The 17,895-nt window shown below is 41.4% G+C and overlaps 1 protein-coding gene across 2 annotated transcripts in view; it reads right to left on the bottom strand.

Moving 5' to 3' along the window:
- Window positions 1-11,138: 11,138 nt before the first annotated feature.
- The window catches only part of TMC7 (transmembrane channel like 7), a 59,052-nt gene continuing 52,295 nt past the window's right edge, over window positions 11,139-17,895 (bottom strand). The window contains exons 10-11 of one of the 2 annotated variants that reach the window (XM_055561671.1): window positions 14,309-14,387; window positions 11,139-13,505 (exon numbers count right to left, since the gene is read on the bottom strand). In XM_055561671.1, the coding sequence (XP_055417646.1) occupies window positions 13,431-13,505; window positions 14,309-14,387 (154 nt within the window). In that variant the 3' untranslated portion in view covers window positions 11,139-13,430. The remainder of the gene's footprint in view (window positions 13,506-14,308; window positions 14,388-17,895) is intronic. The other variant, XM_055561670.1, reaches the window with a different exon arrangement.

The raw sequence follows: 17,895 nt of genomic DNA on the forward strand, positions 1-17,895 counted from the left end.
ACCCACTCCTTTTCTTATCTAAAGTGCTGCCTGACTTGCTGTGCTTGCGCACACGGAGTCTTGGTGGTGTCAAGGCTGGTCCAAAGCAGATCAGAGGCCTGCTCTCCTGCTTCTGAAGCCTGAACAAGACTTCCTTCATTTTACTTTCCCTAAAAGCTGGGCTCAGGATTGTTTAGGCTGAAATGCATAGGAATAAGGCAAGATAACACAAGTAGGCGTCTTCATTCTATAAGTCACATAACAATTCCAGATAGTCAATAGAAATAAAGTGATCAAAGAAACAAGTAATGGGTTAAGCAATGCAGGAAACACTTTTTGAGCAGTAGGGGACTTAGTAAAGAAGAAGTTCCACCATGAATGAGAAGTATATTTTGGTACATCAACTCCTACATCCATCAACTTATTGGTAGCAATAGTAGTAACAACAGAATGTTCTATCAAGGTCTGATTACCTGTATCTATGAAATTTTGTAACTCTTTCAGTTCAATACAGTCACTCAGTCATGTCCAACTCTTTGTGATCCCATGAACTGCAGCACACCAGGCCTCCCTGTCCATCGCCAGTTCCTGGAGTTTACTCAAACTTATGTCCATTGAGTTGGTGATGCCATCCAACCATCTCATCCTCTGTCATTCCCTTCTCCTCCCACCTTCAATCTTTCCCAGCATCAAGGTCTTTTCCAATGAGTCAGCTCTTCATATCACGTGGCCAAAGTACTGGAGTTTCAGCTTCAGTATCAGTCATTCCAATGAATATTCAGGACTGATTTCCTTTAGGATGCACTTGTTGGATCTCCTTTCAGTCCAAGGGACTCTCAAGAATCTTCTCCACCACCACAGTTCAAAAGTGTCAATTCTTCACCACTCAGCTTTCTTTATAGTCCGGCTCTCACATCCATACATGACTACTGGAAAAACCTTGGACACGACTGAGTGACTGTATTGAACTGAAAAACTGGAAAAACTACTGGAAAAAAAAAAGCTTTGACTAGATGGACCTTTGTTGGCAAAGTAATGTGTCTGCTTTTTAATATGCTGTCTAGGTTGGTCATAACTTTTCTTCCAAGGAGCAAGTGTCTTTTAATTTCATGGCTGAAACCCCATGGACTATATATACAGTCCATGGAATTCTCCAGGCCAGAATACTGGAGTGGGTAGCTTTCCCCTTCTCCAGGAGATCTCCCCAACCCAGGGATTGAGCCCAGATCTCCCGCATTGCAGGCGGATCCTTTACCAGCTGAGCCACAAGGGAAGCCCTTGTAACTCTTTGGTTCCTTGCAAAATCTTTTGTAAGGGTACTAAGGGAAAGCTAATATTGGGAACAGAAAGAATAGGGAATAACATTCGAGTCTACAATACCTGAGTTCTCATGGGGGAAAGTAATAGGTGGGCCCCTTCCAATATAAATGATTAACATGTGTTAGGCATCTGGAAAAAGGGGTTCCTAACTGATACATGGAAATTGTTTCTACATAATTGATTACACTACATACAAATTGAGGGGCAATCTGAAATACATACTACAGGATTTAGGGAAGATAGTCCATTCACAATAGTTTAATAGAGTTCTCCAATAAGCAGGATTCCCAAATGCCAGATGTTTGTCCACATAGCAGTCCTTTGGTAGCCTTTCCACAGTCGTATCAGTAAGTGGGTATGATTATTAAAGTCCAAATAAATTTCCAGTAAAATGTGGTAATCAATACTCTTCCCCAGATACAATGGGCAACACACGAAGCTGGTATAATCTAGCAGACAGATAAATTTTATCCATAGAAAGTCAAAGTTAAGAAAGGCCACAAGTTGTTTGCAGGGCAGGTGAAATTATCTTGAGTTCAGATCTGGTTCACGTTTCTCGAGCTGAAGGTTCTCTGACGATTTCCAATGGCCAGGGCTTGAGGCATGGATGACAATCCACATTACGGTCAAACTTCCAAGAAAAATCTATTCCCAAGAATGACAGTGAGTTAATGGCACGTATTTCCATTTTTCCTGTCTGGTGATCATCACTAATATGGTATTATCCTTCCCCTGCACCATGACATCAGCAGGTATGGGAGGACCGTTAGCCTCCTTCACCCAGACTTTAGCTCCAATTGCATGTATTTCATTTGTGGATCCAAACCCTCCATCACCTCTGTTAATTAGGTGGGAGGTTCTCCTTTTTGTACTTTGTCAATTACACATGGATGAATCAGCAATTTGGCAATTCAGTCGTTTATTAATAAATAATTATCTTTTCCTTCATTTTGTAGAATTACTTGATTTCTCCTTGGTAGTCTGGGTCTATAACTCCCCCACAAACACTGATCCCTTTTAATGCTAAACTGGAGTATTCTTTGATTATCCAAAGTGTCCAGAAGGCATTTTAATTCCAATACCAGTTGAAACAGTACTTATCGATCTTTTAGTAAGTCTGTGTTCAGATACAGAGTACAAATTCAGTCCAGCAGCCTCAGGAAGAGCTCAGAAAGGAGCTAGGGCCCCTGGGCTAATTTCCCAATACTCAGTTGTTTAAAGATGGAAGTTGATGTTATGAATTTGTAAATTTGGCATAGTCATTCTCATCAAAGAAATTTCTGATTCTCCTGTAGGTCTGTTATTTGAAATATTGAGGACAATATTAAAGTTAGTTCTCCAGTTTTTAAAAGAGTCCTTTCCAAGTTATTAATTGCTGTTTAAGCAGACCATTCATTCTCTCAAACAGCAGTTTGAGATAAGGAATATGAAAGGTCCATTGTATATTATGTTCTGGGGTAAACTCGTGCATTAACTTAGCTTTAAAATGTGACCCATTGTCACTCGGACTTTGAAGTGGAACATCATATTAGTTATCTTCAATGTTTTAATAGTATTAGTCTGATCAGATCTGGCTTTCCTGAAGGGAATGGGCACTAAGTATCCAGAATAGGTGTCCACAGCAGTATTCACATATTGGCATCCTTTGTTTCAAATTAATGGATGAATATAATCAATTTGCCATATTTTCCTAGGCAGCTTGCCACATGCCAACTGTCCTTTGACTGGCTGTAGCAAGCTTCTGGGCTTCCCTGATAGCTCAGTTGGTAAAGAATCCACCTGCAATGCAGGAGGCCCTGGTTTGATTCCTGGGTTGGGAAGATCCGCTGGAGAAGGGATAGGTTACACACTCCAGTATTCTTGGGCTTCCCTTGTGGCTCAGCTGGTAAAGAATCTGCCTGCAATGCGGGAGACCTGGGTTAGATCCCTGGGTTGGGAAGATTCCCCTGGAGAAGGGAAAGGCTACCCACTCCAGTATTCTGGCCTGGAGAATTACATGGACTGTATAGTCCATGGGGTCGCAAAGCGTCAGACAGGGCAAGCTTCTGTGCTTAATATGTTAACAGGCTGGACACTAAAATAACAGTTTTAATGACATCCATAGTTAAGGAAATAGCCCAATCCTGAGCCCACCTGTACTTTGCTTTTCCTCCCAGGTGGCTACATTTTTTGTGTACCCACAAAGTCAAACCTTTTATGTCACAGGAGTCTGGATTGACTTCTGCTTGGATTTGTGTCTGTTCCTTTGTAACAGGTGGCACAGTGATAAAGAACCCACCTGCCAATGCAGGAGTCATGAGAGACATGGGTCTGATCCCTGGGTCGGGAAGATACCTTGGAGTAGAAAATGGTAAGCCACTCCAGTATTCTTGCCTGGAGAATTCTATGGGCAGAGGAGCCTGGTGGGCTAGTCCATGGGGTCACTAAGAGTTGGGCATGACTGAGTGACTAACACACACACACATACTGCATATAATTCAGCAAATTGATTACTCTTATTATAATTTTTCCAGCCTCTGGAAATTTCCTATTCCAGGAACCCAAGGTTACTGTTTTGTTGTTTTTCCCATAAACTCCAATTACCATACAGTTCATTGATAGATACGTGTAATTTTATGATCCCTGGTTGTAGCTAATGGGCTGTCTAATCTCTATCCAAATATAGATCACGGAAATAAGCTTTAGAATAATTCAGTTAACTTTTTAGCAATAAACATAATAGTAAGGAACTATCTGGGAAGTTCAGTTCAGTTCAGTCGCTCAATCATGTCCAACTCTTTGCAACCCCACGGACTGCAGCATGCCAGGCCTCCCTGTCCATCAGCAATTCCTGGAGTTTACTCAAACTCATGCCCATTGAGTCAGTGATGCATCCATCATCTCATCCTCTGTCATCCCATTCTCTTCCCACCTTCAATCTTTCCCGGCATCAGGGTCTTTTCAAAGAAGTCAGCTCTTCGCATCAGGTGGCCAAAGTTTTGGAGTTTCAACTTCAGTATCAGTCCTTCCAATGAATATTCAGGACTGATTTCCTTTAGGATGGACTGGTTGGATCTCCTTGCAGTCTAAGGGACTCTCAAGAGTCTTCTCCAACAGTTCAAAAGCATCAATTCTTCAGCGCTCAGCTTTCTTCACGCTCCAACTCTCACATCCATACATGACCACTGGAAAAACCATAGCCTTGACTAGACGGACCTTTGTTGGCAAAGTAACATCTCTGCTTTTTAATATGCTGTCTAGGTTGGTCATAACTTTCCTTCCAAGGAATGTCTTTTAATTTCATGGCTGCAGTCACCATCTGCAGTGATTTTGGAGCCCCCTAGAATAAAATCTGCCACTGTTTCCACTGTTACCCCATCTATTTGCCATGAAGTGATGGGACCAGATGCCATGTTCTTTGTTTTCTGAATGTTGAGCTTTAAGCCAACTTTTTCACTCTCCTCTTTCACTTTCATCAAGAGGCTCTTTGTTTCTTCTTCACTTTCTGCCATAAGGGTGGTGTCATCTGCATATCTGAGGTTATTGACATTTCTCTCGGCAATCTTGATTCCAGCTTGTGCTTCATCCAGCCCAGCGTTTCTCATGATGTACTCTGTCTATAAGTTAGTCTTGGTCAACATCTCAATTAACAAAACCAGAATTTAATATTCAGTGAAACATAAAATTTGTCTGTATGTGTTTGTGTGTGTAAGGGTATTAACCCTGCAGCCAAGGAAGCCTTTATCCCATCAAATAAAAAGTGAGGTTTGTAAGGGGACTGGGAAAAGCCAAGTGGCCATCTTGGGTTTCCCATAGCCTAGACTGTTTGATTTATAGCTATTTTAAATAGCTATTTTACATTCTTTGATTGAGAAGTAGACTGTGCCTTGTCCTAAGGACATCAGGATAGCAAAAGTCTGACAATGAGGGGTTAATTTTTTGTAGAAGCAGAATGAGTTTTATTTATGTGTGGCACAACCTTCACAGATGACTGTGAAATAACATTTATTTACTTTACCAAAGTAACAAAACCCTTTAAAAACAAATGTAAATCACTTCAAGGCAAAGACATTCACATACTCTGTTATCAGAAGCCACATTCCAAGAAAACTTTGTTATCATCTTAACAGAGAGAGAAAGCCAACTTCTAGTCGGATAATAGCTTACTGTTAATAACAAAATTGGTTTATCTAGTTAATTTTAATGTACTCTTAGGTCCTTTCTGTAAATCTTGACCAGGTGATAGCATCTTTTTTCACAAAGGCATCAGAGTGGAAGCATGAGCTATCCATGTGACAAATGGCTTAAGAAGGAAACTTTAAAATCTGATTATATTGCAATTGACAAAGTAGCTTGGTTACTGCTGTGACATGTAACATTTAATACAATAACTAGAATTATGACTGATAACATTTTATCTGAAATACAGATTTTTATGATAAGAAAGGTTTGTGGAAAGTGGACCCTGAGAAAACAGTTTTATGCATGGTAGAAGTTTCCCTGGGATGCTGAAGTGCCTTTGATAATAGACTTAAGTTTATTTACCCTTTAAGTGATCTGTTCTATATTTACCTATGAATATTTTCTGTATCCATAACTTTATTTTCCCATTCAGAAACAGATACCTGTAAGTCAGACCTTTCCTCTCCCTTAACAAACTGCAATTCCATTCCTCATACTTTACTAAAAACACACATTCTACTTTCCTTAAGCAACCATGAACTCTCCTTTAGATTAGCATTCTGTACATTGGTGAACCTAAAATACCAGTGATAATTTCTAAAAATACTTGCTTTCTTATAGAGAACATCTCAGGATGGTACCAAACATATTCACTAATAGTTCTAAACCTTTTTTCTATAAATAGAAACCAGTGTTTAGTAATTATTTGAGCATTTTATTTGGAAATGGCCTAATTATTTAATAAACTTCCATCATTTAACGTGATTTAGCACAAGCCTAGAAATTCAAGTTACCAAATCTGGAGAAACTGTTTTAGGTACACATTGCCCAAGCATAATTATTCCTAATAGAGTTTATCTAAAAGCGCTTACCTCATTTACATTTTCTTTCTGTAAAAGTTTCTTCACGTGGAGTTACTCTGTCAAGTGGGCTCAGTATCTGGCCCAAATGTGGAATATGCTGTCACCAGAAGCCAAATATCCTTTATGCATTTTTGTGCCTTTTGTCTCAGAAGTCTGAAATTCCATTATCTTTTGTTTAGCCTTAGGTAAAATCTCTTTATGTCCTTTAGCCCATTGTATTCCCCAAAAGTTTAGAGTCTGGGCAGGTCCCTGAATTTTGGAGGGATTAACCTTCCATCTCAAGCATTAAGGTCCCAGGCTACTTCTGTTTTAGCTATTGCCAGATAAACTTTCTTTTTGTTAACCTGGCTGTACCAATTTCAATATTTAGCTTGTGCAAACTTTACAGTGGCTTTTTTGGCTACTGACTTTAAAGTGGAGACTTGGTCAGCTAAAATGTAATTTTGACATTGGAACATGGATAATCGTCCTTGCAAATTGCCTAACTCTTTCTCCAATTTTAATTTCTCTTCACTAATCTTAATTTAGCTCCATGCACCTTATGGTAGGCAGAGAGGATTCAGCTTCTCCTACCAGTGTGGTATAGTCTTGTCCTTTCTCAGTTAGCACAAGCCACAAATGTTCAGTAACTACTAAAGGTTCAGCTCGCTTTAATTTGAGGTCCCATTTCTCACACAATCCAGTGCATATGCTCCATTCAATAGCTAACGAGTCATAAGGCAAATCTTCCCATCCAGAAATAAAAACTTGATTAGTTTTAACCTCTTTCTTCTTGAGTGGCATTTTGTTTCATGAATCTTGCTCACAGCACCAATTTATGTTTTGCTGAAAGTTTTACTTTCCTCTTAGTTTTGAAGGATTCATTTACACAAGAAACCACTTGTTACACACATAAACAATTTCAATTTTTAATAGATTTGACTTAATTTCAATATACAGTCATTAAAAGAAAAAAAAATAGGAACAATAGAGAGAAGTTAACAGTACATACATCGTCAAATTGGGCCAGCCTACATCCAGACTTGGAACAGTGGTGGGAAGTTTCTTGTTAACAGCAATCTGGAGTCTCGATTGGGAAAAGATACCGGGCTGTGCATCCATCCCAAGGGTGAGGCTTCAGATTGCAGTTTCAGGGGCTCCTGTTTATAATCCCAGGCCGCAAATAGTTATCATTACCTGTTTGCATGCAAAAATGCAGCTCTGGTTTTACTTTCACCTCTTTACAATGCTGTTTGTTTTACCCTATGAGCCATAGGATTTTGTTAGACCCTGAGGGGTTGGCTAGACCTCTGGTGACTCAAGAATTCCAAGACCCACTCCTTTTTTACCTAAAGTGCTGCCTGACTTGCTGTGCTGGCAGGCAGGCACAGAATCTGGGCAGTGTCCAGGCAGGTCAGAAGCAGGTCAGAGGCCTGCTCTCCTACTTCTGTAGCCTGAACAAAACTTCCTCCATTTTAATTTCCCTAACAACACTGCATGGAGAAGGCAATGGCACCCCACTCCAGTACTCTTGCCTGGAAAATCCCATGGACGGAGGAGCCCGGTAGGCTGCAGTCCATGGGGTTGCTGAGGGTTGGACACGACTGAGCGACTTCACTTTCACTTTTCACTTTCATGCATTGGAGAAGGAAATGGCAACCCACTCCAGTGTTCTTGCCTGGAGAATCCCAGGGACGGGGGAGCCTGGTGGGCTGCCGTCTATGGGATCTCACAGAGTCGGACACGACTGAAGTGACTTAGCAGCTTAGCACTGCAATGATTTAAAATTGTAATTGACTGTTATGTAACTATTTCTGACTGCTCTGGGTCTTCGTTGCTGCTCATGTGCTTTCTCTAGTTGCAGCAAGAGGGGGCTATTCTCCAGCTGCAGTGGCTTCTCTTGTGGAGCACAGGCTGTAGGGCACAGGCTCAGTAACTGCGGTGCATGGGCTTAGTTGCTCTGAGCGTGGTATGTGGGATCCTCCCAGACTAGGGATTGAACCTGAATCCCCTGCATTGGCAGGCAGACTCTTAACCACTGGACCACCAGGATAGTCCAGCTTTTTAACTCCTAATACTTGGTGAAAGTGAAGGTGTGTAACATTCTCACGTAAAGCTCCTGAATGTAAATCTTGCTCTCAAAAGCCTTGCAATGTTCTAAACCTTGGCTGTAATCCCATTTCCAGGTCTCTATCTCAAAAAAAAAAAAAAAGAAAAAAAATGTTGACAAAGATTTTTGTGTCTTCATTATTTGTTATCAGGGACATTTGGAAACAAAATGAATGTTGAGCTGCAGCGGAATGTAAAAAAAAAGTCGTGGCCCATCTGTATGATGTTATGTAGCCCACTGAAATGCTTATAAAGAACTTTGGATAAAGTGAGACGACACTTATGAAAAAGAAATGAGAATTTTTATTTTTCTTCCTTTTGTTCTTGTCTTCCATCCCTCACTCTTTCTACCTTATGAGGCATTTTGCCAAGGTTAACAGTGGACGTCCATAAATGTTGCTTATACATGATTCACTTCTTTTTTCTCTATAGCTTTCAAATTTCTATAATAAACAAGTATTTTTGTAATGAAAAAACAAAATTTCATAATGAAAAGGCTTCATTCAGTTCAGTTCAGTCTCTTAGTTAAGTCCGACTCTTTGAGACCCCATGAATCACAGCACGCCAGGCCTCCCTGGCCACCACCAACTCCCAGAGTTCACTCAAACTCATGTCCATTGAGTTGGTGATGCCATCCAGCCATCTTATCCTTTGTCATCCCCTTTTCCTCCTGCCCCCAATCCCTCCCAGCATCAGAGTCTTTTCCAATAAGTCAACTCTTCACATGAGGTGGCCAAAGTATTGGAGTTTCAGCTTCAGCATCAGTCCTTCCAAAGAACATCCGGGACGGATCTCCTTTAGAATGGACTGGTTGGATCTCCTTGCAGTCCAAGGGACTCTCAAGAGTCTTCTCCAACACCACAGTTCAAAAGCATCAATTCTTTGGCGCTCAGCTTTCTTCACGCTCCAACTCTCACATTCATATGCATGACCACTGGAAAAACCATAGCCTTGACTAGACGGACATTTGTTGGCAAAGTAATGTCTCTGCTTTTTAATATGCTATCTAGGTTGGTCATAACTTTTCTTCCAAGGAGTAAGTGTCTTTTAATTTCATGGCTGCAATCACCATCTGCAGTGATTTTGGAGCTCCCCAAAATAAAGTCTGACACTGTTTCCACTGTTCCCCATCTATTTCCCATGAAGTGTTGGGACCACATGCCATGATCTTAGTTTTCTGAATGTTGAGCTTTAAGCCAACTTTTTCACTCTCCTCTTTCACCTTCATCAAGAGGCTTTTTTTTAGTTCCTCTTCACTTTCTGCCATAAGGGTGGTGTCATCTGCATATCTGAGGTTATTGATATTTCTCCCGGCAATCTTGATTCCAGCTTGTGCTTCTTCCAGCCCAGCGTTTCTCATGATGTACCCTGCATATAAGTTACATAAGCAGGGTGACAATATACAGCCTTGACATACTTCTTTTCCTATTTGGAACCAATCTGTTGTTCCATGTCCAGTTCTAACTGTTGCTTCCTGACCTGCATATAGGTTTCTCAAGAGGCAGGTCAGGTGGTCTGGTGTTCCCATCTCTTGAAGAATTTTCCACAGTTTATTATTATTCCCTAATTCAATCCTCAAAAATAAAAGTGAATTCAGTTATTTTTTCATTTTAAAAATGAGGGTACTTTATCTCACAAAGGTAAGGAAACCTGTAAAAACTTATGCAACTAAGCAAGTTAGTAAGCCACTCTATAGTCCCAAGCACATCCCATGTATTGGAAAGAAAATATACCAAATGAAATTTACTAATAAAGTAACACCCTATATAAAGAAGACACATTAAAAAGTTCTATCTTCCTAGAGATCAGACCTTGCTGTGCCATCCCTTTAATTCTTTTCTTCTGCTCTGCTCTTCTTAGTCTCTCAGCCATATCCAACTCTTTGCAACCCCATGGACTGTATGTAGCCCACCAGGCTCCTGACTATGGGGATTCTCCAGGCAAGACTACTGGAGTGGGTTGCCATGCCGTCCTCCAGGGGATCTTCCCAACCCAGGTATCGAAACCAGGTCTCCCACATTGCAGGCAGATTCTTTACTGACTGAACCTCCAGGAAAGCCCTCTCCAATACTTACTCAAGTGAGTATCTGCAATCAGACATGAGGCTGCAGAAATTTACTTTGCTAACAGAGTTAATACAAATTAAAGACCTGTGTAACTGGATTCTTCTCTACTGGGATGAGAATATTTTGTGAATGCAAGGAAGTGCAAGGCTGTCTTGATAAAGAACAAGAACCTGAAGCTGGGGTGGGGGGTTGGAAGGGAGGTTTTAAGGTGGGGGGATATATGTATACTTATGGTTGATTCACGTTGTTTAATGGCAGAAACCTACACAACAGTGTAAAGCAACTATCCTCCAATTAAAAATTTAAAAAAAAAATTGAACTCTTAATAAATAAATGCATTATATGTAAAAAAAAAAAAAACAAAACAAAACCTGAAGCCAAATGGGGTAGAACAGAGAAAAGAGAAATGTTTGCATGGACTTTCAAAATTCCAACTCCCAGTGTTTATAATGAGGTGTGTGGGGTCAGGGAGTGGATAGTGCCTGAAAACTAAGTATCCAGCACTGGTAAATGATTATGAAAGTATACAATGACATATGGAAGAATGCCATGTACTCATAAAAAAGAATGGGTAGCTACTCTTCAAGATCTTCAAGATATTATTAAAGAGGAAAAAAGGAGACGCTCAGAAATAAATAAATATCATGCATACAACTATAGATACATATCTGCTTGAATATATATTATATAATTTTCTGGGAGAATAAAATTCCTGTGGGAGGTGGGATAGGGAATGCTTGAAATAACTATGTCTTTTAAGTTTAAAACACACACACATACATCCCTCCTTGGCTTAAAAGAGAGTCTTAATAGCACTCATTTGATGATTTTCTAAAATTAAATCTATCTTCTCTCTGATTCTAGGAAAAGGCAAAGAGTAACATTACAAACTGATATAGTTTTCTATGGTCATTAGATTATTGACAAGACCCCCTCCAATCACACACAATCACATTTTAAAACCTTCAAGATACAGTTTAATCAGTAGTTTTAATGTGCATTTGTTAGAGAGAGCTGCACTTTAACAATTATACAGACATCTCCTGCAGTTATTAAAATTATCAAAATATAAAAAAATTCAAGTATGAAGTATGCAAATTAGCAGCATTTACCTAAGATGAATATATTAGCATATTTCAGTATAATAACAGGGAAAGAAAACAGAGCTTCCAACACACACATACACACACACACACATGCTGCACAGAATACTTGACTGTTCTCAGAAGCATGCTGAAGGCAAGAATGCGCTACATATAAATTCTTTAGGCAAAAATGCCAACAATTTAGAATTTTTTAAGTGAGGATGGAATGAACTTTCATTTGTTCAAAATTCCATACTAGTTATTAGACTGAAATATTCATAAACCTTAAAAAGGTATGAAAAGCTTAAAAAGCTCATCAGTTTTATAGTTTTTAAAAATACCCTGTGTTAATACTAACTGTAGAAGAGCAAAAAAAAAAAAAGTCTGGCAAAGGGACAAGTAGATAGACTTGTGTTAACTATGGTGAGCTTGCTTTGTTTCTAAGAGCAAGGAGTGAATCATTTTTGAGTAATGGGAGAGTCCTGGGGGTGGGAAATAGTCTTTATAACAGCAGCTTTCTAAAACCTGCACCCACCTTTAAATGCCAGGCAAACCCAAGGAAAGGTTTAACGAGCCAGTGAAAGGAAGGAAAACATGAGAAGGAGGGCACAGAGAGTCCATTACAAAACTACAGTACTTTGGAAAAGATTCTGAAGGTATTAGAATGAAAACTGATTAAACTATAATCAAGGCTTATGTGAAAGGGTTTAAAGCTATTAATTTCAGGTAAGCTTATACTGAGGTATTCATTGCATAAGGTTTTTATGGTAACAGAAGTCTTAAGAGATATCTACATATTTTGTAAAATGAAATTAAAAATTTTAAGCACAAGAAAAACAAGAGCCCTTAAAACTATGCATACGTACATTTAAAAGCTCCAGCATTCGGTCTAGTTGGGTACACTGCCAAAGGCTGGCCTGATGCTGCAGCCCACGTGCCCCCAACACTCAAACACTCAACAGCCCCTTCCAGCCTGGCTCCGAATCGTGAAGTGACATTCAGAGAGCTCAGTGCAGGAAGGGACGCGGCCTTTGGCAGAGCGAGATGCACTCTGCCTCTTAATCTTGATGGCACAGAACCCTCTGCCAAGTCTCCAAACCCAGGACTAGAAGGGAATGGAAGGTTGTGACTATCCAGGCCCTTAAAGCAGCTTCCCCTGAGTAATGAGGCTGTAGCAACATGCCCAGGAAGCTATGAAATCCAGGCTACCAAGCTGTGGCTGCTCCCCCATCACGGGCTCAATCCAAGGCCCTCGGGGCCTTCCTTATTCACACGGCAGGAAGGGCTTTTCTCTGTCATACAGTATTACTCTCATATTACATATTACCACATTACTGAAATTACATAACCATCCTCTCCATGCTCCACCACCTGTTTCAAACATCATGATTCCAGGGTTTCTGCATTTTAAGTATACAGAACCATTCACAAGAGTCACTGCTTCTTAAGGGAACACCTCTCAGCCTAAACCCCCAAAACCTGGTTCAAAAGAACGAACCCAGGCTCATGGACTGATGACCTCCACAGTTAACTTTAAAAGACGATACAAGTGAGCTTGTAAAAACATGAGTGGTCTCTCCTCAATTTCAGTTGAAAAGCTTCAAAGTCAGTGTTTTGGTTAAGTTGCCCCTGAGCTGCTGGGTTACAGGCAGAAGACATGGTTTTGAATCTGCTTTACTAATGCCCTAAGGACAGGGACCTGTTAATGTAAACACGGCCACTGGAGCTGCACGTATGGAGCCACTTTCAGGAAAGGCCCAAACTCCAGAAAAATGTATTTTAAAATTTCCGCTAAAATCCCCGACGGATATCGTAGGCTGGCAGGTCACCAGGCCAGCCTGTAAGCCACAGGCGGCAGCATCTCCCCGTCAGTCTAGCCGGTTCCTCAGATCCCTCTGGGCTTCTGTGAGTTTCTGGATTAGATAACGCTTGTCACGACTTTCCTAAAAACAGAGATAGGTTCAACAGCACAGTCAATATATTTGGAAACAAATATTATTTCAACCCAAGAAATTACCTATCAGATTCAAGGCCAAGGATCCAAACTACTGGACCTCCAGTGACCTCCAAACTGTGTCTTTCATTCTTGCCCCCCAGACCCCCCTACCCCAGCCCCCAGTCCACAAAGCAGCCTTGTAAAAATGTTCTTTTAAAAATGAACATCACAAAAAAAAAAAAAAAAAATGAACATCAGACTTGGACAACACCCTCCAGTGGCTTCTTATCACACTCAGAATTAAACCCAGACTTCTCACCAGCACCCTCAAGCAGTGCTGTGACTCAAGCTTGCCTTGCCTTTCCCATCATGCACCCTCCGTGCAGACTGCCCGTCCTCCTGGGCCCAGACCTCGCTGTTGTCTCTGCCTGTTACTCTCATACCCAAGACCTCCCATAACTGCCTCCTTCTCATCATTCAAGTCTTGGCTCCATCGTCACTACCTGCTGAAATGGCTGCTATCTCAGCAGCAGATGGTCCACCAGGCACCCTCTAACTAGCTCATCTACGCCATCCTTACAGCAGTTATCGCAATCGGAATGTATCTTTTTCCTTTAGCCACTGAGCAGTCTGTCTCCTTTCTTCACCTCTGCATCCCAGCACAGTATGAGGATGGAGCCTGAAGGCAGAGTTCTGGGGGAGTGGTGATGCAGTGTCCCACTCTCTCTCCCTGGGAGAAGCTCCCCATTCCTTTCCGTGTCCTGCCATAAACATCCCTGGCCCTGACACCCGGGACCGGAGCTTTCTTACCAGGTTCAGCTGCTCTCGGAGCTGGACGACCACCCGCTTGTGTGCTCCGGCTAGGGCGATGAAGTAAAACATAATGAGGCTGCAACATAAGGCGAGAAGTCACTAGGGAGTTTGTACCATCTGAAGGCCACTGCAAAACGACCCAACCCACTTGGCCTGGAACAGTTTTACTTTTGTTTGAACAGAAGAAAAAAAGAAAACCCACACCTCTCCCAAGCAGAGAGCATCAGAAATAGCCAGAGAGGTTTTATTTGGCAATGGCAGCAGAGACCGATTCCTACCTTGCTTTCTAAGTTAATACTAAAGCTCTTGAATCTCCGCTGGCACACACAGGAGAGGGGAGCGAGGAGGAGATGGGCCAGAAGCTCAGCTCAACACAGAATAAAGTGACTGTGGATGATCACTGTGGAGCCTCTCTGGCCTCAGCCCCCTCATCTGTAAAATGGGGATAACAGAGTAAAACCCAGTGATAACAAGCCTAACATAATACAATTCTGAATAAAAGCAACTGGCAATTTCTCCTGTTTTCTGTGCAGCCCCAGACCTCAGTTATGGGTGGTTGAAATTATTATCTTTAAGAAGACAGACAAGTGAAGTGAAGGGCAAGTGCCCAGGTAAACAGCAGGCAACATCATCCATGAAGGGGAGGTGGCTGCCTGTTTAATCTCCCCAGAGAAGGCTGAGGAAGTGAGGGCCACTGGAATCAGGGATGTCAGTCTTCTCTTCTGGAAGTCCCCATGGCCAAGGTCAAGAGTGACCCCCAATGATGTGGAAGCCAGATCAGGTAACCACCCCAGATGGCAGCAGCCAGACCACAGCTGGAGTGAACCAACAATGATGGAGCCACTGGATTCCAGGATCCGAGGAATTCCAGGCTAATGGGCTACAACTCCCACATCATTGTATTAACATTAAAGGTATCTTACCTTTAACAAATAAATTTTTTAACCCTTTTCTTGCATCATTGTGGGATTTTACTGTAGTAATATCTACCTCATAGGATAACCGATGACTGCAGGAGTTAGAACAGGTAAGCTACAATCAACTCGGTGATTTGTGGTAGTTCTATAGTTTCCAGGAAACTGAACCAGTGAATTCTGAAACAATGGTCCCAAAGGAAATACAGAACAGGTTCCTTTATGCCTCTGGTCACAACATTTTTGTCAGCTGATCAATAGTTTCTTTTATGTTTCTTGAGAAAGAAAGTTATTAATACATAATAATTGTTTCTATTTAAAGACACCTTATTTAATATCACTGAACTCACAGCCAACAGCACCATGATGTGTGCCTGAATGAAGCGTATTTAACAAGCACAGTTCAGTTCAGTTCAGTCGCTCAGTCGTGTCCGACTCTTTGCGACCCCATGAATCGCAGCACACCAGGCCTCCCTGTCCATCACCATCTCCCGGAGTTCACTCAGACTCATGTCCATTGAGTCAGTGATGCCATCCAGCCATCTCATCCTCTGTCGTCCCCTTCTCCTCCTGCCCCCAATCCCTCCCAGCATCAGAGTCTTTTCCAATGAGTCAACTCTTTGCATGAGGTGGCCAAAGTACTGGAGTTTCAGCTTTAGCATCATTCCTTCCAAAGAAATCCCAGGGCTGATCTCCTTCAGAATGGACTGGATGGATCTCCTAGCAGTCCAAGGGACTCTCAAGAGTCTTCTCCAACACCACAGTTCAAAAGCATCAATTCTTTGGTGCTCAGCTTTCTTCACAGTCCAATTCTCACATCCATATGCATGACCACTGGAAAAACCATAGCCTTGACTAGACGGACATTTGTTGGCAAAGTAATGTCTCTGCTCTTGAATATGCTATCTAGGTTGGTCATAACTTTTCTTCCAAGGAGTAAGTGTCTTTTAATTTCATGGCTGCAATCACCATCTGCAGTGATTTTGGAGCCCAAGAAAATAAAGTCTGACACTGTTTCCATTGTTTCCCCATCTATTTCCCATGAAGTGATGGACCAGATGCCATGATCTTCGTTTTCTGAGTGTTGAGCTTTAAGCCAACTTTTTCACTCTCCTCTTTCACCTTCATCAAGAGGCTTTTTAGTTCCTCTTCACTTTCTGCCTTAAGGGTGGTGTCATCTGCATAGCTGAGGTTATTGATATTTCTCCCAGCAATCTTGATTCCAGCTTGTGCTTCTTCCAGCCCAGCGTTTCTCATGATGTACTCTGCATAGAAGTTAAATAAGCAGGATGACAATATACAGGCTTGATGTACTCCTTTTCCTATTTGGAACCAGTCTGTTGTTCTATGTCCAGTTCTAACTGTTGCTTCCTGACCTGCATACAGGTTTCTGAAGAGGCAGGTCAGGTGTTCTGGTATTCCCATCTCTTTCAGAATTTTCCACAGTTTATTGTGATCCACACAGTCAAAGGCTTTGGCATAGTCCATAAAGCATTTCTAGATGTTTTTCTGGAACTCTCTTGCTTTTTCCATGATCCAGAGGATGTTGGCAATTTGATCTCTGGTTCCTCTGCCTTTTCTAAAACCAGCTTGAACAACTGGAAGTTCACGGTTCACGTATTGCTGAAGCCTGGCTTGGAGAATTTTGAGCATTACTTTACTAGCGTGTGAGATGAGTGCAATTGTGTGGTAGTTTGAGCATTCTTTGGCATTGCCTTTCTTTGGGATTGGAATGAAAACTGACCTTTTCCAGTCCTGTGGCCACTGCTGAGTTTTCCAAATTTGCTGGCATATTGAGTGCAGCACTTTCACAGCATCATCTTTCAGGATTTGAAAGAGCTCAACTGGAATTCCATCACTTCCACTAGCTTTGTTCACAGTGATGCTTTCTAAGGCCCACTTGACTTCACATTCCAGGATGTCTGGCTCTAGGTCAGTGATCACACCATCGTGATTATCTGGGTCGTGAAGATCTTTTTTGTACAGTTCTTCTGTGTATTCTTGCCACCTCTTCTTAATATCTTCTGCTTCTGTTAGGTCCATACAATTTCTGTCCTTTATTGAGCCCATCTTTGCATGTAATGTTCCCTTGATATCTCTAATTTTCTTGAAGAGATCTCTAGTCTTTCCCATTCTGTTGTTTTCCTTTATTTCTTTTCATTGATCACTGAGGAAGGCCTTCTTATCTCTTCTTGCTATTCTTTGGAACTCTGCATTCAGATGGTTATATCTTTCCTTTTCTCCTTGGTTTCGCTTCTCTTCTTTTCACAGCTATTTGTAAGGCCTCCCCAGACAGCCATTTTGCTTTTTTGCATTTCTTTTCCATGGGGATGGTCTTGATCCCTGTCTCCTGTACAATGTCACGAACCTCCATCCATAGTTCATCAGGTACTCTATCTATCAGATCTAGTCCCTTAAATCTATTTCTCACTTCCACTGTATAATCATAAGGGATTTGATTTAGGTCATACCTGAATGGTCTAGTGGTTTTCCCTACTTTCTTCAATTTAAGTCTGAATTTGGCAACAAGGAGTTCATGATCTGAGCCACAGTCAGCTCCTGGTCTTGTTTTTGTTGACTGTATAGAGCTTCTCCATCTTTGGCTGCAAAGAATATAATTAATCTGATTTCGGTGTTGATCATCTGGTAATGTCCATGTGTAGAGTCTTC

The sequence above is a fragment of the Bubalus kerabau genome, chromosome 23 (genome assembly GCF_029407905.1).
Source record: "Bubalus kerabau isolate K-KA32 ecotype Philippines breed swamp buffalo chromosome 23, PCC_UOA_SB_1v2, whole genome shotgun sequence".
NCBI classification, from domain to species: Eukaryota; Metazoa; Chordata; class Mammalia; order Artiodactyla; family Bovidae; genus Bubalus; species Bubalus kerabau.